General features: G+C 37.5%; 1 protein-coding gene across 1 annotated transcript in view; it reads left to right on the forward strand.

Moving 5' to 3' along the window:
• The window catches only part of BLTP1 (bridge-like lipid transfer protein family member 1), a 101,139-nt gene that overhangs the window by 16,866 nt on the left and 69,700 nt on the right, over positions 1-14,573 (forward strand). The window contains 13 exon segments of the mRNA XM_082238478.1: positions 2,250-2,329; positions 2,814-2,964; positions 5,011-5,167; positions 5,749-5,827; positions 6,535-6,626; positions 7,535-7,652; positions 9,070-9,225; positions 11,122-11,219; positions 12,110-12,288; positions 12,436-12,542; positions 13,217-13,422; positions 13,938-14,006; positions 14,008-14,166. Of these exon segments, the coding sequence (XP_082094604.1) occupies positions 2,250-2,329; positions 2,814-2,964; positions 5,011-5,167; positions 5,749-5,827; positions 6,535-6,626; positions 7,535-7,652; positions 9,070-9,225; positions 11,122-11,219; positions 12,110-12,288; positions 12,436-12,542; positions 13,217-13,422; positions 13,938-14,006; positions 14,008-14,166 (1,651 nt within the window).

A 14,573-nucleotide genomic window follows, 5' to 3' on the forward strand; every position in this document is an offset into this window, starting at 1 on the left:
GAATATTTTGAAAAATATTTTGGAAAATGTAGTGTATACAAAATTGGGTCCAAAACTCTTCATGCAAAGGACCACTGTGCATCCTCAAGCACCCTGCAAATATTAATGCACAATTTTAATTGGGGATAAGCACCCAACACTAAAGGGGAGCATTAGTGAGGGGTGGTTAACTTGTGGACCCCCAGCATGTTTTTGTTGACTGTATTTTAAAAATGATATTAGAATTAGTTGTGTTAATCCTTGGTTGCTGATATAAGATAATTTTGACTTGATATTTTAGAAGGAATTGTTATAGTAATTGGTATCGTACGCATTAGTAAAGATCAACATAGAAGTCTCACCTTGGCTTCTCATTTCACTTAATATTGTATAACAAGATAAAATCACCACACAACTATAAAGTTACCTTCTAAGTGATCCAAAGTGTGTTTGTCATAATCATGAGAGGTGTTATTATTTCTGAAGCTCAAATGAGGCTAAACATTTAGTTCTAAGATTTCAACGCTTCAAAACTAGTGTAACTGCAAGCAGTTAGAAACTGAAAAGAAATATATTTTGAAAAAATTGAAAATGATTAAATAAATTACATATCAGAAGGGTTGAATCCATACTAAGTTAGTCACATTTTAGCCCCACTGAGATCCATGGAATTTACTGTATTTTTCGCTTTATAACACGCACCAGACCATAACACGCACGTAGTTTTTAGAGGAGGAAAACAAGAAAAAAAATATTCTAAACGAAATAGTGGATATATGATTTTTGTGGTTCATGCTGTGGCCACACACATGTGATCTGACAGTGAGTTTGGAGTAGCCCAATGCAAAAATCCTGAGGATCCATGTGGATCCATGCTTTGTAACAATGGAGGAGGGAAGGAAGGGGAACCATGGATCCTCTGCTCACGACTGCAGCAGATCCCCCCCCCCGCCACCCGCAGGCATTCGCTCCATAACACGCACAGACATTTCCCCTTACTTTCTAGGAAGAAAAAAGTGAGTGTTATGGTGCAAAAAATACGGTAAGTTAGTGATGACTCACTTGTCCCATTGATTTCAATGAGATGAAAGTGTATGTCTGGATCCAAGTCATGGTGAACTATTGCAAACTTTAATATTATTGCATGCACATCTTATAAAAATTAGGCTTTCTACCTCACAGATTAATTGATGGATAATTTATTTGCATCAGCCATCCACCATTGTGAAAGTGAACATGTATAAACATACTAAGCAAACAAAATTGCCAAACTAAATTAATAATTGTATCGTTTAAAACTCTCAGTAAAGCAAATGACCAAGTGAGGCAACACTAAGTGTAATATGAGACAGCACAGTGAGAAGGTGTATTCTGAAATTATCATGTATTGCTTTAGCAAGGTCATGTTCAAGAAGTGAAGCTACTATACATGGCTCAATTAATTGGCTAAAGTAATTACATTTTGGGGAAATTATTTCATATGAAAGTCACAAAATAACTGATTTTTTCCTTTATAGTTATAAAATGTGGATGCCATTCTCAGGGTAACATTGTTTTGCTCTTTTTTTGTATGAATTTGTTACACCTATTGTTCTAATTACTGAAGATGGTCTGTCCCTTTGGGCTCAGATTCTATTTTAGCTGGAAAACTATTAGCAAATTAAAAGAGTGAATATAGAGCAAGGGTAAAGCAAAAGAAAGGCAAATCAAGTCTTCAGCGTAGAAGGTGAAAATATAAGAGTTTTGCCATTATGGTTGACTAACATTGGATTATCTTGATTTCGATATCAATTTTGATCTAACCGGATATCTTAAAAAAATCATTATAGCAATTGGAGTTTTAAATTAGCCTGGTGTGTTTTCAAAATAGTGTTACAGGTTTTCTTTCTACAGAAAGTTGAAAACTACCAGAGGAATTAGTCTTTTAAAGACTTAACTGATTGATTGTGGACTGCTACATCAGATACATGAAGTGTTATCGCTGAGAGTAAAATGAGACCAAGTGGCCATAAAATCAAAAAGTACAATCTGTAACTATTCTGTTCTCTGGTTTGCATATCATGCTAAGCCAAACCATATCATGCTAAGTGTGCGGGCTCTGGGAGAGAGTACAGCCACTTTGATCCTCCTTAGTTGTTTTGCTGCTGAATTGAGTTGAGCCATGATTTGGTACAATGTGGATCTGAACCTAGGCTCCTGGTTAGCTCACCCAGATAAACCACAAGCTTAGAGTGCACAGTGTTTATATCTCCCCCTTTCTTCTTTAACAGACCACCAAGATTAATGGGTGAAGGTTTTGTTGTGATGCAGTCAAATGATGTTGATATCTACTATTATATGGATGAACCAGGTAAGTTCAGTTTCTGCTCAGAGGCTAAAAATCGTTACAAGTACGTAGTTCTCATAGTTGCTTAGTAAACAGCTGCTAAGTAGGCATTTTTAGATTGGGAAAATAGTATGGGGGAGGGGGGAGTGTTCAAGTCACCCCAAAGCATCCCAGCCCCTCTAGTCCCTGGTAGTTACTTTTAACTAGTTTTAAATAGTTTTCATGCAAGCAGGAGGGACAAGGCACCTTGCAGAACTGATGGGCAGGGAAGCTTCTCCCCTGCGCATTAGCTCTGCCCATCCACAGAGCAGCCCTGTGTCTTCGGCTGGCGCGCAAGCACGGGGGACAGGGAAGCATTCCTGTACCTTTTTTTCTAGAAAAAAAGTGCTGCATATATTAATTGCATAGTAATAAGTACATGGTTCTATGTTAATTGGTAGTAGTTTACAGATATGTTCCTTGAATATTTGTTATATTTAAAATGCTTCTGCTGTTTTCTAAAATACAGGGCTTGTACCAGAAGAATCAGAGGAAACTAATGAGGGAGAAACAAGTGATGAGGATAGTAAATTGCAAGACCTCCCGCCCTGTTGGGGATTAGATATAGTTTGTGGCAAAGGAACAGATTTCAACTATGGTCCATGGGCTGACAGGCAAAGGTACTGTTGTTTAATTATTTTGTTTTTATATATACTGTAAAAAAGGAAGAATATAATCAAAACAGATTTTCCAGCAAAGTTGTCCTAGCTACTTTCATGTGCCTAGAGTTTGAGGACATCAACCCTTTTTAAAATTAAAATATATGCTTGCTTGTATTATACTGTTATGAATTTTGCTTTCTCTATAGTTCACACCCATGTTCATGCACCTGCATGTTTATAGAGTAGTTGTTTGTTCAGAGATTAGACATATTCCAGTTTGATAATTTTAAAAGGAAGGCCTCTGTACCAGATGTCTTCTAAAAGTTTGGGGCTACAGAGTTCTCATATTGCTCTTTTATAAGACAACTTTGATCAAGTGTTCAGTGGTGAATGAACAGTAGTGCTTCCCTGGAAACTCATTTCATCTGTTCATAGGGATTTTCCATCCTGAATCTTGAAGAATAACTTTATGTAAGGCTGCCACTGGATCCACTGTGCTGATCGCCTGTTTGAGGAACACAACTTGGCTTTTCAAAAGCAGATTGGTGTTTCAGAATGATTCTTATTATTTTGTTACTTATTGAATTTGTTAGTCGCTTTATCTTGCCCAGAGCAACCCAAAGCAACTTTCAACCAACCAACCAACCAACCAACCAGATAAGAACCCCCCACACAGATACATTAAAACAAAGAGAAAAAAGAAATACATTAAAAACATCCATCCCACTTTTAAATGGCTACAAATAGAAGGACAAAGGCCTGGTTATAGAGGAAATTTTTTGCCTGGCACCTGAAATTATATAAAGATGGTGTCAGGTGAGCTTCTCTGGGGATAACATTCCACATTGCAGAAAAAGCCTGTTATTGTGTTGCTACCCTTTGGACCTCTTGTGGAGGGGACACATGAATAAGGACCTCAGATTACGATCTCAGTGTCTGGAATGGATACCTTTTTCTTTCTAATGAAGGCTGCATTCCCTTGGCAGTGGTGGGCAGGGCCAAAGTCAACAGTGGGCGAGAAGGGTATACAGTGGTAACTCTGGATGTGAACGGGATCCGTTCTGGAGCCCCGTTCGCATCCTGAAGCGAATGCAACCTGTGTCTGCGCATGTGTGGGTCGTGATTTGCCGCTTCCACGCATGTGTGTGACATCATTTTGAGCATCTGCGCATGCGTAAGTGGCGAAACCCGGAAGTAACACGTTCTGTTCCTTCTGGGTCGCCGCGGAGCGCAACCCGAAAATGCTCAACCCGAAGCTACTTCAACCCGAGGTATGACTGTAAAGCCAAAAATAGATGCACCACTTTCTTTCTGTTTCTCTCCATGCAGTGGGTTGTCAGGGGAGAGTTAAACCCCTCTTGCCATATGTCAATATTGCTTGCTTCCACAGAGTTTTCTCCACCTTCCATTGCTTCATCCATTTTGGCTTTTCCCCATTCCGTATTTTCCCCCTCTCCCCCTCTCCATCCTGGCTCCCCCTGCAATAAAACTAGGCCAAGGTCTGTAGCTTTCCACCCCTTCTCTGGACAATTTTGTTGAAGTTTAGCAACTTCATCTTGAATAAGTTGTGCTGAACAAGGCAGGGATAGGTAGCATGCTTCACTTCTACAGCCTGTTACCCTTTACTCCTCCAGGGAGCAGGGTTGGGTTCCGTACAGAAGTGCATTTTATATGAGTTCATATGCACTGTTTAAAGGACACAGTGGATCTTATATTTTGACGTTAGCATTTGTTGGATGCTTACTGTAACTTTCAAATAACATTGATTTATTTAAAATCTCATTAGTTAACTTCACAAGGTCAGCTGTGTAAATCTTTTTGTTTTCTTATTTCTATTTTCAGTTTCTAGGGTAATTGAATTTTATAGTGCCTTAAGATAAATCTGGAATATAGCTTCACTAATCAAGCCTTTTGAGAAATATAGCAAAACACATATTTTTTCACTCTCCAGTTCATGTTCTTGCTTCTTGTGTGCTGTGTAGAGTGTCTTATAGAAAATATATAAATAGCTCAAAATCATTTCTAGATGAATAACTGAATGAATATTCTGCTGTTGTTTTGTAGGGACTGTTTGTGGAAATTCTTTTTCCCACCAGATTACCAAGTCATGAAAGTCTCAGAAATTCCACAGCCTGGGAAGCCAAGACAAATCCTTGCTTTTGAGCTCCGTATGAATATCATTGCAGATGCCACTATTGATCTGCTCTTCACAAAGAATAGGGTAAATAAGAAAGACATATCTACATGTGAGATCTGGGAATATACGTGTATATTTTTTAGATTAGTCTTTCAAATATCATTATTTCAGTTTTGAAAGATGTCTACTGAAATAAAATGGAATTTTCTTTGTTTGTCATTCTGTTTTTGACTATATGTAAATATTCATATCCAATATATTTTGGCTGATCACATAAATCATAACCTATCAAAATATATTACTTAAATTACTAACAATATTTCCACCCGTCTGGTTGTGAATAAAATTTCACAAAGTGAAATGCTCACCTTGGCGAGGACTGTTGAATCATAACCACTAAATATAGTATGCTGTTCATGAGCAAACATTAATTTGTCTAGCTGTTATCTGTTGCCATTCTTATAGCTTCAGATGAATACTCCTCATGCTTTTCTTCAGCTTCATTGAGTTTTTCTTTTACTTTTTAAATGTATATCAAGCTTTTAATCAGCTGTGGTCTACTAGTTCCCTTTCATAAATCCTGGAATCGTTTCTAAAGTGATAACTTGAGGCGTGATTTAGTCTGAGTTCAAATAATCAAAATAATGTCTGATTTTTATTGGCAGGAAACTAATGCTGTTCATGTAAACGTTGGAGCAGGCTCTTATTTGGAGGTTAACATTCCCATGACTGTAGCAGAAGATGGTAGGTTGAGACTGAGTGTTTTATGTTGAAATAATTCCAGAAGAGCAGTTACTTGCAGAACCTGGTTCAATAAGATTACATGCGTTAGGGTTGAGTTTCAGTAATACCAAATAATTTTCTCAAAATAATTCCTGCGTTGGAATGGGTTGGACTAGATGACCCTCATGGTCCCTTTCGAATCTACAGTCTGTGGATCTATGTCGGTCCACAGCTTGCATTCATTGTTTAAAACTTTTTTGTTCTTGGCTTCTATACTTTAAGATTTGTGAACTTTAGTTCCAGTGCTATCTACTTGGGAGTGAGATACAGTTTTACTTTTTAAGTATATGAATGATCTGGAACATTGAAGAACTATCATGCTGATCGTTCTTAATTAATAAGCGATGAACTCAAGATATGACGCCTTTGGTTGTATTCTTTGTATACTTCTTTGCAAATTTCCCTATTGCAAGGACATGATAGATTCTTTTCCCAAAGCACTGTAGATAAAGAAAATTGTACTGTGTACTCATAAGATGCTCTGCCCCCTTGCAGCATCAGATTATTATTTTTAACTGAGTAGAAGACTGATCTAAAAATCTTAATTTTTAATTCTATCAGTCCATGCTGTGGGTTAGGCACTGATAGACTGGAGGGACCACTACATTTTTTAAAAAATGAAGAGAGACATAGTGGCAATTCTTGAATTTGTTGGTTCTGTTTACTAGGTTACTCTCCTACTATTAAAGGACAGCTTTTGCATATAGATGCCACCAGCAGTATGCAGTTCCGGACTCTCTTAGAAGCAGAAATGTTGGCAGTAAGTATTCTTTTGCATAAGCATCTGAGTGATTTCTACTGTAATTTGCTTTGAAACTTACCTGAATGTAAGGAATTATTGAAAAAAAAACACGGGGATTTAAAATAAATTAAACTGGAACCAGTGATTCCAGATGTTCATTTCTTTGGTATGTAGGTTCTAGGCTGCTACATTCTGCATCAGCTGCAGATTTCAGTTTTTGAGAGCAGCCCCACAGAGACTATGCTGGCTAGGTCTAGCCTGGGTGTATGTTAAGGATTCTTTTCCTTCATTATTACCCTTTCCCGGTCTTCAGAGCACCCACATTGGACTGCAAAGTAGCAAACCAAACCAAACCAAACAGCACAGAGATTCTGATTGTGGAGCTTCTGTATCAGGCTTAGCTTAATCCTGCCTTCTGGAACTTTTCATTCAGTCTGCCTTGCCCACAAAGCCTCTTCTGATCCTTCAGCCAGTGTGAGGATTTGTCACAGACTGTCTTTGTGAACAATTTCAGTCTCTGGAACTTGCTGCACATTTCAAGATACCACACCAGTTCTGCAAAATACTTCATTGTTGCTGCCTCAGAATCTGGTCTTCCAGATTTAGCAGGCTTCTTGTACAGGGGTGTGTCCTTTTTTTAATACAAAAAAAACTGTAGGTCGAAAGCCACTTGATATTTTTGCAGTGAAAGCAGATGGCGAAATTACATAGTTTGAGTTCATTTATTATAGATGTTTTCAGATAAATCATGTGGGAATTGACCTTTTAACTTGACAGACTTAAACATGAGTAAACTGGGTTAACTCTCTCCTCATCTTAGGAAGAAATAATTTTTTAATTACCCATTCATTACATGGTTGTCATTTAATTTTGGCTTTTGATCACCATATTAAGAGTGAACCCTGCTGCTTGTTTATTTTGTTTAGTTTCATATTAATGCCTGCTACCCCCGGATATGGAACATGCCACAGTCATGGCAGTGTGAAGTTGAAGTTTACAAAGCAACCTACCACTTTATATTTGCTCAGAAAAGTTTCTTTTCAGGTAACTGTTCTGTTTTTGTGTACTTTGCTTTTTCAAATGGTATCAACATCAATATGGGGTGTGTTTTTGCATAGATGTATGCTTATTCAGAATTGTTACAAATATATACTATTTTCTTGTTCACTCCCTACTGCTTTAGTCATCAAACCCATCCATGGAACATTTTTTTATATCACAAGAGCATGAAAATACATGCCTGCGTAGCAATTTCAGTAAGGAGGTTTGGGTGCACTGGCCATCTAAATGATTCATGTTTCACAGAAATTCTACTGTCGTGAAGCATATGTTTGTGTTAAATTAGAAATATTAACAAATCTCTCATCCCTTCAACCCCACCCTTGCCCCCATCCTCCTGGGCCATACAAGCTTGTTGTTTTGCTTTCTGTTTAATAAGCAAGCACTATTCAAAAGCTCTAAACAAACAAGGGCAAAACAAAATTAGTAATAGTAACTGAATGTTTACTTTTCAAGTGGCTGTCTTTTATGTTACTTTGTAATCCCACAATATTCCATAGAAGTTGAGCTGTGTAAAATTGCAGCTGTGTTTTCAAATTATATTTAATTCTTTTTATAATTAAAGGTTTCTGTGAATGCAGCTCATTTCATAAACACCCTAAGCCAAACATGAAGTTAAAATGAAATAAATGAGAAGCAGAGGTGATTTCCAAAGTCATTTTTGCTTCTTTTTGCAAAAAAGGGGAATAATGTTGAACTACTTTGATTGCATAACATTCAGCACTTGTAATATTTTAAATTTTGATAGCTCATTCAAGTGTATTATTTCTTGTCTTCCGAAATATACTTATTTAAAACTGAAGTCAAAATTCTAAAATGGAAACAGAACACTAAAACTGACTTTTGCAGTCTATGAGACTACTACAAACGTTAAGATTTTTGAAAATGGCCGTTTGGATTACAGTACTGGGAATGAGGCAAATGAGTATTTCTCTTTCCCACAAATGCCTTTAACTACATATTTAAAGTAGTAGAGATGGAGTTTGGTTTGTACAACAGGACATCTTCCTCTCTCCAGATCTGATCCAAAGGGCAGATCTTAAAGATGAATGGGAGGACAGGGAGACAGTGCTGCAGGGAGGGAAGAAAGGATGGGCAAGTCCCATTTTTTTAAATGGCCACTGCTGTATATCACTGTTGCTATTATTGCAGGCATAGATGCTTAATTTTTTTTGCAGTGTGGTCCTTTGCATACTTAACTAATCCCATTGAACAAATTGGGATTTATTTCTGAGGGGGGGGGAATGCATAGATTAAAACTGCAACAGGGCAGGGTTTTTTTAGTGCATTATGCAACAGAAAAGGTAAAGAAACTACCTTTTTAATGCAAAAACATATAATCAGTTTTACAATTGTCTTTTCCCACTAGTGACTTGCAGTAACATGTCTCCTTTATTTTTAGATTTGATTCAGGACTGGTCTAGTGACAGTGCTCCTGATATCTTCTCATTTGTTCCCTATTCATGGAATTTTAAAATCATGTTTCATCAGTTTGAAATGATTTGGGCAGCAAATCAGCACAACTGGATTGATTGTTCCACAAAACAACAGGAAAATGGTGAGAATATTTTAAAGCAGGCATGCTACACTCCTTTCCATATGCAGCAGTAATACATGCTTAACCAAAACAAATTCCTTCTTATCTGAAGATAATATTCATCTCCTTTCCCCTTTAATTGTGAAAAGCCTTTAAATCCCTGATGTAGCAGCGCCATTTGCTAGTTCTACTAATAGATTCCAGTTCCTACAGTCACTAAATCTCCACTTTTTCAATGTAGCTAATTGTATATTTTAAAGAGTGCTCCACAGAAAGGGAAAATAAATCAATAGCGATTAACCAGGAAGTATGGATTTGCCTGCATGGTAGGGTAGCTGTTTCTCATACGTTCATTGGGTGTCCTTTCTCAGGCATTCCTTAACACTGAGGGTATCGTTTGTCCTTTATTGTCATTTAGAAAGCAATTGATATTGAAGAGGTATTGACTCATCAAAAGGGGAATGGAAGCAGGTGCAAACAAAATTCTAAGATGTCTGTTCTCTTGTTCCAAGTAGGAGCATTCCAAAACTCAATGAATTCAGAGGTGACAAGAGTAGCTTATGTGCCGTCTGAATAAGCAGATAGAAATCCACCTGTTTTGACAAAAACCAAAGTCAGGGATGACGGGCCCAACCCATGTCCAAGCAGAGGATTCTGGGCACCAGTGTGGCCTGATGATATATTTGACCTGTGCTGCCATTTTCAGGGCTGTGCTTGTAGTGAGCACACTGTTTTCGATGCCAGATGACTTTTCTTCAAGGGCAGTGACCATCGTAGGGATGGTTCAGGTTATAGCCTGCCCGAATGTCCTGAATCTATCAATTACAAGGATACAGCATGACTGTACATGACTCAGTCATTTGTGGGAGCATCTTGGGCTTCCTGGATGCTTTCTCATGCTGAGAAACTGTCCTTTTCCAGTAGTTGTACTACTCATACTGTTGTTATTGGGAAAAGCTCACAGCTCATCATTCTCTATCCAGTCATTTATAGTCTTAACATATTGGTCTTCATTATGAATGATGATGAGTGACTTTCCTCTGCTCCCCGCCCCGCCCCGCCTTGTTGGTTGTGAGTTTTTAAAATTATTTTCTGGATGAATGCTGTCATATGTTAAATGATAAATAAATAAAGAGTGGGAACACTCATATATTTAAAACGTGTACGATAGGTTTCGGCTCCATTGCTCTTTGGTGCCACCTGGATTGATGTTACCAGACCTTCCTTTTCCTCCTCTTGCAGGTGTCTAGTCCCCTTTTGCATTTGATACAGTCCTGCTTTTTTGTTACAGCAGCATGGCTGTGCCATGTGTGGATCAGAAATATGCAGATGACACATTGTTCTCTTAATGATCCGCACAGATGTGTTGCTGGTTCTTTAAAAGACACAAATTACCTGCAATTTGCGTATGCTTATTTATGTATGTAGATGCAAATCTAGGCCAGTGGGAAAAGTCACTCAGTAAGTAAAGTTTTTTTTTTTTTTTTTAAAGAATAAGTTAGAAAGAAGGGATGGAAGGGCTGGGGCAGAAGAGATGAGGCTGTGTGCAAAAGACTTTGGGGGGGCCCTGGGCCACTCTCCATCCATGTGCTTGGTATTGCAGTAAGGAGAAAAGTGGTTGCATCGAGTGACTGCTTGAATAAGCTTTCTTTTCAATCTGAGTAAAAATGGAAAAGGCTCTTTCATTATCCATATAAATGATATCTATTGAATTAAATTCTTTCAGTTTTTCTTCTTGTTCTGTTAACCTTCTGTAGCTGAGTGATACATGTGTGTAATTAGTTTAGGAAGAGGAATGATAAAAAGCTCTTTTTTTGTCCTGTCTTATATCTGCTGAAGCACCAGTGTGGTCTTTGTTAAGAGAATTTTAACAAATAATTAATATTTGATCCCCCCCTCCATTTTATTTTCTTGCAGTTTATGTTGCAGCCTGTGGGGAAACATTAAACATAGTTTTCTCCTTGCCTTTTACTGACTTTGTTCCAAGCACATGCAGTACTAGATTCTCTTTAAGGGTAAGTGGCTTTACTATTAAAACAATAAATTCCATATGCCTCCTCGTTCTTTGCAAAGAAAACCTGAGCTTTAAAGAAGAAGAATTCATCACAACTGTTCTAAAAAAAATCTTGTTTTTCATTCTTTAGTGCATATTCCCAGTGCTTTTTATCTTTTACTCAGTTATCTCAAAAGACTGTGGCAGTGCTGGTGTGACTAATGTTAAGTAACTGCATTAGTAATTGAAGGCCAAAACTTTAAATAACTGTTTCTGTTTGGACAATAACTCTTCATAACATGCATATCTTTGGCTAGGCATTTTAATCTCTATTCTAAAGGCATGCACACAGTGGCAATTGTAGCCTTCAGTTAAATAATAATAATAGAAATACGAAGATTAACAATTTGGAACGATAAGCACAGTGCCTTTTGTATAGCTTTGAATATATGAGTTTACTAACAGTAGTAGGAAAATGTGGTTATTTGCTTTGCGGTGAATTTATTGAGATTGTTCCAGTGATATGCATTTTCTTTAATGTAACTGATTTTATCATACATTATGTAATTGTGCAAAACAGTAATAACTCTTTGTAAAAATGTTATGATGTATTATTCCTTCTATAAAATGTTCTTTAAAAGTGCAAGTTATGTTATTTACTATGAATAAAATAGTAAATTCCCCATTACATTCCTTGAAATTGTTATTCTCTACACTCAGCTTAGATTGGTGAGAACAGTAGATATGAATTGCGCATGAAAGTAATGTTTTTGTTGCACATGTGTTCAAAAAAGTAATGTACAAAAATGGTATAGGGCAAATACCAGTCCTCAGGCTAAAAGTATTTTCCATAAAGGTTTGACGCTGTTGTATGGCTATTGTGTAAGTCTTTTATTCATTTTATATTTTCAGGGAGAAGGTCTTGATCTTCACTTACTTCTACCTGACTGCCACCCCAGTAAATATTCTCTTTTTATGCTGGTGAAAGATTGTCATCCTAACAAAGTAAACCCTGAGTCTTGCGTTTCGGCTGATAGTCAAAGTGGTCAAAAACCAAGCAAACAAAAGTGGAGGAACTTGACTCAAGAAGAGTGAGTTCTGTTTCTCTTACTAAATACAAAAATGTAACAAGGAGCTAATGTGTTACTATTCATCTAGGTTCTTGTGTTTTCTCTCAGTGTTATAAAATGGTTAATAAAGCAGTCAGCTATCACAAAAATCTTTTATTTTATTTGAAGGGCTGGCTGGGTTGAATGCTGGACTGTACCAAGCATTATGCTCACAATTGACTATGTGTGGCATCCAATTTATCCCCAGAAGGCTGATGAACAGTTAAAGCAGTCATGTAAGTGCCAACTTTGTTCCTATTATGTTTCAAAATGTTGAAAATGGCAGCTGTTATCATTTTGAAAGAGAAAATAGAGCTTAATCAGAATACTTTGAATCCAAGCAGTACAGTTCTTGTCAAAAGTAGAAGGAAGATGACCTCAAAGAGGCATTGATTAGCTCGTGTTTCAAGGCTTGTGGCCCAAGACTTGTGTCAGGTAACCAAAGTTAACTAGTTTACTTGTTTGTATTTGTTTTTACATTTTCTAGCAGTAATTATAGCAACAACCCATACTTTGTTCAGTGAATATATAGGGTCTAAAAGCATAAAACATGTGTTTATTTTTTTATTTAGTACAATTTACATGCCACTTGATTATTGTAGGGAAAAACTCAAAGCAGTTTATCCCAAAAGGTAAAACATTAAAATCATCACTAAAAATTTACAGCTGTAATTAAAAACACACAGGTTAAAAATGCAATAAAACAGGCTAAAACAAATTAAAAATCCTGCAGACTTTCTAAACATCTGGGTAGACTTGTCCAAATAAGAATGTCTTCAGCGGGTGCTGAAAGGAATACAGTGAAGTTGCCTACCTGATATCAAACGTTAAAGCTTCCTTGAGTTTTTATAACTATAAATCCATAAATGTTTTAGCTTGTTGTGCAAAATTATTTTCATTTACCCCCAAGTGTCAGAAATGGAAGAATCAATCTTATCTGCATCGAGACCATCACAGAAAATGACAGACAGGGGTATATCCCCTTCTGGTTCTTCCCGTCTCCCTGTTGACCCCTCAGAGCTTCCACCAGACAGACTCCGTGTAGAACTGGAACTCTCTCCAGACTCCCATATAACTTTATACGGGCCTCTTTTGAAAGCCTTCCTTTCTATAAAGGTATGATGAACTCGCTGGTCTTACCTTTATTAAAGCACGTGGAACAAGCAGTGTTTTGAACTATGAGTCATTTTATCGTGTGAAGGAAAGTCTAGATAGTTCTGGCTTGGAGAACTGAGTGTGATGTTTCTGTGTAGATATGGGTCAGTGTGTGCTGCCTTTTCATGTGGGCGATAGGAGAAAAGTGAGCTGTGCAGTCTACCACCAAGTTTTAAGTGTTTGCAGTTTGTTCTGTTTTGCTCTAGTATTGGGTACTTTATAAAAAAAATGAATACAGTTTTGTTATTGTCAAATCAGCCTTCCTCGTTGCTTAAAAGGCTTGGTAATTGGAAGCTTTTCATCTCTGAAGCATATGATAAGATACTTAACCCTGATCATACTAACTATTCATATATCGTTTAAAAATGAAAGCTTGTTTATTAGTTTAAATGGATTGTGGGATTGGAGCTTTATTGTGGTGTCAAAGGTTTACGTTATGCTCTTTTATGATGTGTTTTGCTAATTGGTCCTGCCAGGAAAATTATTTCGGTGAAGATGACATGTACACTGATTTTGAGGAAGTGATTTCAAGCCCCGTACTGTCCCATGTCAACTTCTTCAAGCTCTGGGTGGACTGCAGTAGGAGTTGATGCTGACAAAAAGGAGAGCGACACATCAGCCAGACATGCTCACCCCCTCACTTTGCGACCTTGGGATATTACCGTGCTTGTTAATGTGTACAAAGTGCATGGGCGACTGCCAGTGGTAAGTGCTTTGGATGCTTTGTTTATCCGCAAGCATCAGATGTGCACTGGGTTGTTTAAAAAAACAAGTACGCTCATAGAAAAAGAGAATTCCTGACTTTGATGTATTGGTCATGTTTGACTTGGGTGTGTCCCTTTAAGTACTACACACACATCAATAGAAAATATTGTAAAGGCACATGGCAAAGCAATGTATAGTTCCTTGGACAAACGTATCTTATTGAGGTGGGGCAGTTTTTACCTCTTCCTCACTCCCTCTCTGCTTTCTTTGGTAATGATGTTGCTGCAGCCACAAGGTTATGGAGAAGCTGCCAATAGCTGCAGCCATTTTAGTAGTGAGTCTCTCACAGAAGCTGTTGGTGCTTCTTCCCCCTCCATAGAATGCCACACAGCAGTTTTCTGTGTTGT

Source organism: Podarcis vaucheri (genome assembly GCF_965113315.1).
Source record: "Podarcis vaucheri genome assembly, chromosome: 9".
NCBI classification, from domain to species: domain Eukaryota; kingdom Metazoa; phylum Chordata; class Lepidosauria; order Squamata; family Lacertidae; genus Podarcis; species Podarcis vaucheri.